This window comes from Callorhinchus milii, unplaced genomic scaffold (assembly GCF_018977255.1).
Source record: "Callorhinchus milii isolate IMCB2004 unplaced genomic scaffold, IMCB_Cmil_1.0 Scaffold1, whole genome shotgun sequence".
Lineage (NCBI taxonomy): Eukaryota > Metazoa > Chordata > Chondrichthyes > Chimaeriformes > Callorhinchidae > Callorhinchus > Callorhinchus milii.
The window spans coordinates 129996957-130008773 of record NW_024704742.1 but is presented as its reverse complement, the minus strand read 5'-3'; the positions used below and the strand labels follow the sequence as shown (position 1 = coordinate 130008773).

Sequence of the window (11817 nt, the reverse complement as noted above, 5' to 3'; positions counted from 1 at the left end):
ATGGATGGGTGTCAGTATAATAGGAGCAAACCTTTGGCCTTTGACAGAGGAATGGGTACTGCTACTTAAATCACACAGTTCGGATGAAGAAGGCCCTTCATTTCATCCCTTCAGAATGCCTGCCCTGCTGTCCCCCCAGCACAGATGAGATGTGATCAATAGTGGCTGAGTCCACAGTCAAAACCCTGTGTGGAAACTGAGGGAGGATGTGTGATGGCAATGGACTTGTTAAGGAAACAGTTGAGAAAGTGGGGAGGGCTTGAAAAAGTGAACTATTGTGAAGACCAGGTGCTATTGGGCGAAATTCAATCCGAGTCAACTGAGTATCTGTTGATGGTAATTTACTACACTGTGTTTTCTTTCTGACGATAGGTTTCTCACGTGTTGGCAGCCTTACAGGCAGGTAACCGTGGCACCCAAGCCTGTATTACTGCTGCCAGCACCGTGTCTGGCATCATTGCTGACTTGGATACAACCATCATGTTTGCTACGGCGGGCACACTGAACCGAGAGAACGCAGAGACCTTCGCCGATCACAGGTAAGTTCGACTGACATTCTTCTGCTCGTTGGGGCCATCAATTCAACAACAACAACAAGATTACATTTGGTTATCGGGAGGACGTGAAAGGCGCCATACAAATCGGGAATTCAGCGCACTATATTCTGAAAACTGTGTAACACATCACTTTATTGAGAGTCATTTGGAGAATTTCAATCTTGGCTCCTTCCAACCATGAGTAGTACCCCACCATCGAGGAGGGCAAAGAAACTGTTTCCAAGCTTGGGAAACTTACACTCTTCCCACCCACCCACTGGTTTAACTGAGATCAGTAACTTGGTTAGGAACCTGTGTTCTACAACCTCAAGGCACTGGACATTGATGAACCACTGAGTGACACTTCCCCCACATGAAGGACACTATATAAATGCAAATTCTTGTTGTTAAGCTACTTTAATGCCTTTTTGGAATTCAGCTTCCAATTTTCATCTGTATGCCAATTCAGCTTCATGTAATAATCACCTGGATCAGACAGGATCATTCAGATTCTTGAACCTGTTTAAATATTCTGAGCCCCGTATGCTGATTAGCTAAATGTTCTAACAGCAACTTCCATTTATGTAGTGAGCGCTTAAACTTAAACTTGTTTATAATGTAACCTAGAGTATGTTTAGGCTGATGGGAGGGGGAGTAAAGGCACCTTGTGAAACCGTACCATGGGCACCTCCCATCCTTTCAGCACCTCTTTCCCTAATGCTTCCTTTTTGAGCCTGATCAGCAAATGCTGGTAGTAATGCCCACTGAATTCTGTGTGCGTGAATCCTCAGACAGGACAGCTGTCCTCAGTGACCATGGGCAAGGGAGGAGAACAAAAAATTGAGAGAGAAAATCAGGCAAAGTTCCCTCTTTGGCCTCCATACAGTGATAAACATTGGTCATACACTTCATGGCTGTTTGTGGGAGTTTGTGGGTTTCTGTGCGCAAATTGGCTGCCGTATTCGCCTGCAAATACAGTAAAATCCTGTGAAGCGCTTTGAGATGTCATCATGACGTGATGAGGCACTGTATCAAATGCAACAATTATTGAACAATGTTCTTAGTGATTTAAAAAAAAACACAGCTCTGGCCTTTTTTTTAAGATATATATATGTATAAAATTGTTCACCGTTTTTAGGGAACATATCCTGAAGACAGCTAAAGCTCTGGTGGAAGACACCAAACTGCTGGTATCGGGAGCTGCCGCGAGTCAGGAGAAGCTGGCCCACGCAGCTCAGTCCTCTGTTGTCACTATTACTCGTCTGGCTGAGGTTGTGAAGTTAGGAGCTGCCAGTCTGGGCTCTGAAGATCCTGAAACACAGGTAAAAAGTTCTTGCAAGAAAAACCCTTTATTTTAACTCTTCGAAACTTTGTTCACTTTGGGTGGCCTGCTCTGCCTATAACAACAACAACAAATTACATTTGGATTGGGCCTTTCATGTCTGGCGGACATCCTAAGGTTGGCTCTGGAACTCTATCCCCCAGTGCCTTCGCCTTGCCTCCTCCCTTTCCTCCTTCAAGGCCGGTCTCAAGACCTTTCTCTTTGACCGTGCCTTCAGCTCCCCTCTTGACTCTCTACCCCCTCCTCGCTCCCTCCCTTCCCTCCCCTCACCCTGACCATTTCCCCCCAATGCTCGGGTCCTGACCCAACTGTACAGCGCCTTGGGACGTCCTCCCAACGTGAAAGGCGCTCAATAAATGGAATCTTGTTGTTGTTGTTGTAAGGCGCTGGACAGTTAAGGAGTTGGACCCGAGCTGGACGGTAAACCATAAGTTTGCATACTCTTTGCCACCTGAGCCCCAAAATGTCTTTACAGTAAACCTCACACAAGTCGTATCAGTTAGAACCCTACATTTAATATGATTTATGCAAAGTATGAGTTATGTCAAATTACATAGAATATAAACTCTTGACATGGGACTTAGTCGATTATATGATTTATACAGATCAAACTTCATAGAATCGTAGAATTATACAGCACAGAAGGAGGCCATTCAGCCCATCGTGGTCTGTGCCGGCTCTTTTAAAAGAGCTATCCAATTCAATCCCACTCCCCCGCGCTCTCCCCATAGCCCTGCAAACTAGTCCTCCCCAAATAATTATCTATGCGTGTTTTGCTGCACTCACACAGATATATTTAAAATGTTCTTTCCTAATGGAAAACCCACATTGGTTCAGTCTAGTAATGGTTGCACATCTGGTTGTTGTTGCACAGCTGGTTTCCCTGAAAGTTACAGTCACCTTCATATGTTTCGTATTTTCTATTGCCACACAACCGCTTTCAGCCGCCATATCATTTCACTGCAGGTTTCTTAGTTTTGTTTCAAATGGAATGATAAGTGAAACCAGTGCCTTTTGGGGTGTTAAATAATTATCACTTCATGCTGCAACTCCTTAACAGCAGGGTAGGAAATATTTCACATTTTGTGATGCTGCTGCAAATGTAAATTCCCGTTACTCAAAGTTGCTCTGCCAGCATTGGCACATCACGTAACCTAACCAGCAGTGAAACCGTTGTAAGCAATGAAATTGGCTTGTTGCAAGCAATCACTCATTCCAGCAAGCCCAGTGTGGCTGCAACCGGGTATTTGTTCACAAAGTTAGTCGTCACAATGGATTAGTATTTTAATAGAGTAATGATTATATTTGCATCAGTCGTATAGGTTCTCTGTTAAAACTTGAGTTGCTGTGAACAGTGGAGAACTTGTCACATTGGTCGTAAAACCACCTCAGTCCACCACGAGTAGCGTTGGATCTGAAATATTAAATTGTGTGATCATTGGCCATTGAATTCTTAATCAACCAAGTACCTAAGTGTTTGGTGCTGTTGTGCACTGCGGCAGTTGAATACCCTGTGTGTAATGTCCCTGTAGAGTCCAGCACCATTGGTTAGTGCGATAACACAAGCACAGATCATTCTGCTCATATTTCTACACTGAATAGGCATTGGCAGCAGGAGCTTAATTTGCATGAAGATTCTGTGATACAAAATTCATTTTTTTTGTAAAACAAAATATTCAACAAGCTTGCCTTGTCTGCCAGTGTGGTTACTGTGGCAAATTGGTTATCTTGTGATTCAGTTCCTATTTTAGAATCTTTCTTTATCTGTTCACTCTGATAATTTCACCTTTGACCATGCTGCCCCCCCCCCCACCCCCGGGTTTCGTTTGAGGTTGTTTTTTTTTGCTTTCTGCCCCCCTTATGGTCCAAAACCTGACCAACTGAGAACTGTTCAACTGTGCTTGTGATTACAATGTGATTACAATGGCAGCAAACTACAGTGAAATGGCCAGCATTGTGCTTATAGGATCTTGTTAGGTGATGTAAAGGTTTATGTTTGTGGTGACCAGCCTGTCCCCTTGTTGTCTTTGTTCAGGTCGTGCTGATCAATGCGGTGAAAGATGTGGCAAAGGCCCTGGGAGATCTCATCAGTGCCACAAAGGGCGCCGCTGGAAAGGCTCCGGATGATCCGTCCATGTATCAGCTCAAGAATGCGGCCAAGGTGAGATTGCTAAACAAAACCCCGTGTCTGGTGTAGTTGAAATCCCTAAATCTGTTGCTTCACTCCATGCCTTTCCTAAATGCATGAGTGCTTTGTGTAAGGGTGTACAGTGCCACAGGTGCCCTCTGGTATCTTGTTTAAAGTGGCAGTTCTTTGTGTGTGAGCGCTCTGAGCCACTCTCCTGTGTGAAGGACACTATATAAATGCAAGAATTTGTTGCTGATGTATTGTGTGGGTCTCTCCCTCTGTGACTGAGAAACTCACTATTCATTCTCTTAATGACAATCCCTTTTCCATTCACCCCCTCCTCCTCCCACAAACAAATACACACACCAACTTAAAGGCAAGAATATGCCTTTAATGAGCACTGATGTCTGTCCTCTCAATCTCTCCATGTTAGGTTATGGTGACCAATGTGACGTCTCTACTGAAGACAGTGAAGGCGGTGGAAGATGAAGCCACTCGAGGCACCAGAGCCTTGGAAGCGACCACTGAGCACATCCGTCAGGAGCTTGCAGTATGTATTGCACATTCAGTCTCTTTAAAAGAGCAAAGCGCTGCTTATTATAGAGAACCTCTGTGCCTCCGAGGCACTTTTTTGTTGTCAAAAAAAGACTTCAGTTGGTTTGTAGATTCCTTGTTGATCTTTTTAATTTTTTTTGTGTAAATGTAAGTTGTGATTTGTTGCTTCGGATGTATTTATATTTCTAGATTTTCCTTATTGTGGAAAATTTCCCCCTTCTGTTCACTTCTCTTGATTGCCCCCCACTTCTCCTCAAGTTCATTGCTATGTGCAGATTGACTGCTGGGTGTGCCTGCAAATACTCACCCTTTTCGACATCACCAGCTCTGTATCAGTTGCATAAATTATTATAGTTCAATAATAATACTCCTTGCATTTGATATAGCGCCTCATTACATCTTCAAGATGTCTCAAAGCGCTTCACAGAATATACTGTAAAGTGAATTGACTATTTTCTGGATGAAATGCAGCAGCCAATTGCGCACAGCAGTGTCTCACAAACATTCGTGAATTGAGTGAATTTATTATTTTGGGTAATAAATTTATTATCAATGGGGGCCCTCTTAATATAATGGTGGCCCTCTTAATACACTTTTTGAACCACTCCAGTCGGGTTTCCGTGCTGCCCAAAGCACGGAAACCACCCTGGTCAAGATCACTAATGACATCTTGACCATCTGAGACCAGGGCTCCCTCTGCCTCTTCGTCCTCCTCGACCTATCGGCCACATTCGATACTGTCGACCACTCTATCCTCCTCCACTGCTTGTCCTCCCACCTCAACCTTCAAGGCCCTGTCCTTGAATGGTTTAGGTCCTACCTCTCCCACCGTCTTCATTTTGTCTACGCTAACGGCTTTTCCTCCAGCTCCCGCACTGTCTCGTGCGGTGTCCCTCAGGGCTCTGTCCTCAGTCCCCTCCTCTTCACCCTCTATATGCTCCCCCTCGGTGACATCATCCGCAGACATGGGGTTAACTTCCACATGTATGCGGATGACACCCAACTCTACCTTTCCTCTTCTACCCTCAACTCCACGACCACCGATGTCCTGACAGCTGCCTGTCCGACATCGAGTCCTGGACGAGAGACAACTTTCTTCAGCTCAACGTGCGCAAAACTGAGGCCCTCCTGATTGGCTCACGTCAGCGCCTCCGCTCCTCAAGCGCTGACAGCATCAGCATCCAAGGCTGCACTCTCCACCTCTCAAAGCCAGTCAGGAGCCTCGGTGTTCTGTTCGACCCTGAGCTGTCCTTTCTTCCCCACATCCGCGCCACAACTGGCACCGCCTTCCACCACCTGCGGAACATCGCCAGACTACGGCACTACCTCACCCCTCACGCTGCTGAAACACTGGTCCACGCCTTTATCACCTCACCTACGGGAACTCTCTCCTCGTCGGCCTTCCCGGCACCTCCCTCCACAAGCTGCAGGTCATTCAGAACTCTGCAGCTCGTGTACTGTCCCGCACCAGGCTTCGGGAACACATCACTCCCACCCTCGCTCGCCTCCACTGGCTCCCCATCCCCCAGAGGATCGAATTCAAGATCCTCATCCTCACCTACAAGGCCATTCACGGCCTTGCTCCCTCCTACCTCTCCGACCTACTATCCCCCTAATTACCTGCCCGTACCCTCCATTCCTCCAGCACCGGTCTGCTCCACATCCCCCGCCCTACCATTGGTGACGGGGCTTTCAGCCTCTCAGCCCCGAGGCTCTGGAACTCTATCCCCCAGTGCCTTCGCCTTGCTTCCTCCCTTTCCTCCTTCAAGGCCGGTCTCAAGACCTTTCTCTTCAACCGTGCCTTCACCTCCCCTCTCGACTCTCTACCCCCTCCTCGCTCCCTCCCTCCCTTCCCTCACCTTGACCATTTCCCCCCTACTCGGGTCCCGACCCAACTGTCCAGCGCCTTGGGACGTCCTCCCAACGTGAAAGGTGCTCTATAAATGCAATCTTGTTGTTGTTGTTGCCTAAATGCAATGGAGAGCCTTGACAATGAATGTTGGCAAATTGTCCTCTCCTCATGTCCTAATGGATACCTTCCAGTAGGAGTGTCTGCGTAGCTATCAGAAGTGAAAACCCTAACATTATCTTTAGAACTCTGATCTCGATTGCAAATCCCCAACTGTGACCTTGGGTGAGTGCATCTAATTCAGCATAGACAAAATATCAGTCCTGCGACCTTTTGGTCTGCATGACGCCTCAGGAAAGATACATTGGCTCTGGAGAGGGTACAGCGCAGATTCACCAGAATGATACCAGGGCTTAAAGGAATAAATTATGAGACAGGTTGCATACACCTGGCTTACATTCCCTTGAGTTTAGGAGGTTGAGGGGTGATCTGATTACAAATTACATTTGTTATTTGTCATGCTTGAAGATCATCTGCAGGTACTATTTTGACACAGGTCATGGGTTGGAGTTGTGAAAGTCTTACTTCCAGCCATTAAATATATATGTTGTAGGCAGGGAAGGGACAGCATAAAGAAGGTGAATGGAAGATTTTGCCAATTCATTGACGATCCCCTTGTTTTTTTTCAGGTGTTCTCCTCCAGAGATCCGCCACCACACACCTCTACACCTGAGGAATTCATCCGTATGACTAAAGGCATTACCGTTGCAACAGCTAAAGCAGTGGCAGCAGGAAACTCCTGCCGTCAAGAGGATGTCATTGCAACTGCCAATCTCAGTCGCAAAGCTATCGCGGAGATGCTTCACTCTTGCAAGGTAACTTAGCTGCAATACCAGTAGTATTTTTTTTATATCATCGGGCATCAGACTGGCCTTGTTGGTAGCATTCTCCTACCTCATCAGAGGGTTGTGGGTTCAAGCCCCACATCAAGACTTTGAACACACTTAGTCCAGTCTGACCCTCCAGTGCCGTGCTGAGGGTTGTTGGAAGTGCCGTACTTGAGGTGAGATGTTACACCAAGGTCCCTTCTACCTATTCAGGTCATCGTAAAGGTCCCGTGGCACTATTTGAAAAGAGTGGGAGATTCCCCCTGCCCAACAATCCCACAAATAAAATTGGTCATGGCAGTTTTGTGGGACGTTGTATTTTGTAGTAGAACGCAGCAATCAATTATGCAAAGTCAGTACATTTTACAGTAAATCCTTTGAAGCATTTTGAGACATTCTCCTAATGTGAAGGGTACCACATCAGCAAGGATTATTATTAGCATTGGCTGACCATGATAATTTCTAAGGAATTGGCTGACTAGTATCTCACCCAAATTGTTGCTCTTCATTTGCAATCCTGAACATTAGGTAATGACATATTTAGTCACTGAGAGTATTGCAGCTGAGCCTATCCTGTCCACACTCGACCTCCACGTGTAGTCACATCAAGGGATGGTCACTGGATATGGTCAAGAACTTTAACGCTGACTGTGTCATTCTTCTTTCTCTCTGTCTCGCACATGTACACAAACGGCCCTCTTCTGCTCAGCCCCAGGGACATTGTGGTCAATTGTAGCTCCAGCTGAGATCAGCAAACTCAGCACTGGCCAAAATTGAAACTGGGGTCTTCTCGGTCTGTAACAGCTCAGTTTTGTGTTCAACAGCAACTTTGTGAATTGAGCCCTTTGGGGAGTTGAAATACTTGTGAAGGACCAGTTCAGGTGGCGACTTTTACTCAGATATAAAATCCAGAGGTGCTGGCTGAGTGCTTGTGTACCCACCTTCAGGTGTTGTACTCGTAACTAGCAGCTATATTCAGTAGTTAAATATGTAATAATGATGTTTTGTTCACTTGACTTCTTTGCAGCAAGCAGCCCATCATCCAGAGGTGTCCCCAGATGTTCGCGCCCGCGCCCTGCGTTTTGGCAAAGAATGTTCGGAAGGATATCTGGGTCTTTTGGAGCACGTTCTTGTTGTAAGTATTGGCGAGCTTGCAGCGTGCTTTAAATGGTTTAAGCTCTTCTAAAAGGTCAAACTTTTTTTTTCTCTCTCTCCGTTTTCATTCTCCTTGCTCTCAAAATGTAGGGAGTGGGGGGAAAGCATCCATCCAAAATGTTAATTCTGTAGAGCTTTAGCTTTTTTAATAAGAGAGAAAAACATTCAGCAAGGAAAGCACCCTCTGCATTTGATTGTTCAATTCTTTGAGGATCTTAATATTAAAATATGCATTTTAAAGTGTAAAATGAAGAATGCACTTTCTTCAGAGAGCTTCTGGGAAGTGTAAACTAACCCGTGATAAGTTCATTTCATTCTGTTAATTCAGTTTGCCTACAAAACACAGTCACTGCATTTTACATTAAATCAGGTGAATCACTTTGGGACGTTTTGACAATGTGATAAGACACTGCATCAAATGCAAGGATTATTCCTATATAGATTGGGTGCTATCATTGTGTCAGAGAATAATTTTGGAAAGTAACATTTCAGCATCAATCCCAGGCACCTCAAGGACCTAAGTGGGGAATATGTTTTTCGACTTTGTTTTTATTAAAAAAAAGCAAACCTTCCATCGTTCCACATTTTTTTGTTTGTTTGTTTGTTTGTTGCATTACATCTTTGTTGAATCACCTATGTGTTTTGTTTCCCCTTTCTTTTCTTCTATTTTCCCCACCCCATCCATCTTATATTTTTCCTTCCTCTTTATTTCAAAGCCGGTGAGTAGCCCTGAGTGTGTTGCAGCAGGCAATGTGCCTCTGCTCTCACTCCTTGTGCATGAGTGTGTACAGATATAGGGAACGGGAACTTGAGAAGAGGCGTAGCATTAATTCCATCAGTGGTCAACATCCCAGATGCAGTTGTAGGACAGAATCATATGGCTGACCAAACATGCAGTGTCTCCTTGAGGCTAGAAATACAAAGTCAATCTTAACAGCAGAGATTTTTAGTCTAACTTATATCTGCCCCATTGGGTGGTGGAGGGGAAGGAGAGGGAGAGCTTATCCAGGATCCTGTTTACCATATTAAGAAATGTTCCTAGTGGGTCTGGTGTTGGGGGGTTAATGAATATTTGTGGGAAAAAAAGGGTGAAATGGAGTAGTTTTATTGCTAATTTAACTAAACAAAAACTTTAGCAATCTGATGGTTGCCCCTTCTGTCTGTGGGTTCTTGGGAGGAAACTAACTTTCAGGGTGGATGGTAATTTAATTGAACATTTCAGAGTGTTCTCACACACGGCGTCACCACACCAAACTTTGCTGATAAATTTTACCCAGTTCATTGAATCTGATGTCCATTTTCCAACCTTTTTAGAAATATGATGAAATATCAATAAATTCCACTCCCTACAACTGTGAGAGGATGCTTGGAGTTGACCACTTTAGGGGATGAATTCTGTTTTTTGTGAGCTTGTTTTAGAATAGATTCAGTTGCTCTATATACTGTAATATCAATAGGTCATGTCTGCATTATTGAAAAAATATAATTTCACTTCTTACGGTGGAGTTTCATTCCAGGGATGAAATGATAATTTTTTTCCCATTGAATTCCCCCTCCCTAACCTGAACTACTAACATGTTACTTTATGTAAACTCAGCTGTGTGGAGCTTGGTCAAACATAACATATCGATAGCACCAGATGGAAATACAATGTGTTGAGCAAACAGCACTGGCTTGTGGATTAGTGCTGAGATGTGTTATGGCATGCTTGTGTTCTGATTTCCAGCTCCATTGCATGCATTTTTTTGATGAAAGCACAGAATGCACAGAATTGCGAATTATTTTTGGGCCGCTTTGTCAGTAATAAGCTCAGTGAGTATAGAGAGATTTCCGAGATTCTTTTGGGTTGGCTGTCACTCAAAAATCCATTCAAATTTGAGGCCTAATATGCGATATTTGCAAATTGGATTTTTATGGGCTAAATTTTGTATGTTTTTGAATCCAGCAAGCTCTCTGCCTCAGTTGAAATTGGTTAGCCATTTTATGAATATTCCCAAATTCAATGGCTTTTGATATTTGCTTCCCAAAAGCCATGAAAGCAGGTGGAGGAAATATTGTATATTGAGCTCATTATTGCCGCCCCTCCCTCGCTCACCACCACCTTTATAACATGGTCTTGGGTCTGTAAGCTCTGGTCGTGTGTTACAAGGAGGCATGCGGACAAAATGGCCACCGGTCAACCGCTTCCAGGATCATTATCTTGCTCCTGACCTTACTTCCTTCACAAAGTGATGACTGGGTGATGTTTCTTGCAAATGGAATGCAACATGCAGGAAGTCTGTTATTCAGCATATGAAGTGTATGGTCCACAGTACACCCACACGATCAGCAATCCAGGGTATTCAATGGGGGAGGGGTTGGGGGGGCGGGGGGGGGGGGGGGGTTCAGCCTGTAAAAGTTGCGCACTGGTAGTAATTTCATTTCAGATCAGATCCTGATCTCAGCCTTGGCTTTGCTGAAGGGAGAGGAATTTGAGTATCAACCTGTGCTCTTTAAATGAAGGCGATGACAGCTGAATGTCGGAAGCCATGAGCAATTTATGGAAAATAAGTCAGCTGTTCCCTTTATAGGACATTTCAGAGCACAGAGGGAGGAAGGTTTAACATCAAAATAGCTTGTGTCAAAGACAATCTCAGTGGCTTAAACAGGAGAAAACACATGATAAAAGCGGGAAAGGATAAAACTTTTTTTCTTTACAGCAGAATTTGCTTCTGCCTTAAAATTCAAATTGAAAAGAAAAGGTTACCCTCTCAAAGTAGGTTTGAAATCTGTTGTCAGTAATAGTGTACTCTGCAGTCTGATATTCTCGTTTACATTGCTCTTTAATTTTGAATGTCAAATCAAGATGCCAAAATGTGCAGAACTTAAAGATCAGGTTTCCTGCCCTCATTAATAGGATCCTGAGCCTTCGTTTACCCAGATTGTAATGCAGTAGATTTACCTGTTAGTTTACTTATGATTTGGTAAGAGGCAATGTTCAATATGAAGCTCCACAAAACATGGTAGTGTTTATACAGCCTCCTTCTACTTGGACTTGGGGGCATTATGAATAAGACCCCAAGTGACTGTGTTAATAGTTGGAATTAAGACTGCATAACTCTTAAGAACATTTTATTTTTGAGGGAGACAGGGCGGCAATGATAGGGTTATGCTATAATAACCACAGCAGGTTCATAGAATCTTAGAAATTGCAGAGCTAACTACTCTAATCCCAATTCCCTGCTCTTTCCCCATTTTTCACATTAAAGGAGATCTAAAAGCCACTTTGGGCTCAGTGCAAAAGTTTGACATTTCCTCACCTCAATTACGTTGTTTTACTGATGTTTATAAATAGACATGGTAACCGAGAATCAAATTAATCTTCG

At 44.2% G+C, this 11817-nt stretch overlaps 1 protein-coding gene across 1 annotated transcript in view; it reads left to right on the top strand.

Annotated features, from left to right (window-relative positions):
* tln1 (talin 1) overlaps positions 1–11817 on the top strand; it is a 157620-nt gene that overhangs the window by 132482 nt on the left and 13321 nt on the right. The window contains exons 46-51 of the mRNA XM_042335651.1: positions 373–539; positions 1675–1858; positions 3914–4039; positions 4440–4556; positions 7100–7285; positions 8325–8432. Coding sequence (XP_042191585.1) covers positions 373–539; positions 1675–1858; positions 3914–4039; positions 4440–4556; positions 7100–7285; positions 8325–8432 — 888 coding nt within the window. The remainder of the gene's footprint in view (positions 1–372; positions 540–1674; positions 1859–3913; positions 4040–4439; positions 4557–7099; positions 7286–8324; positions 8433–11817) is intronic.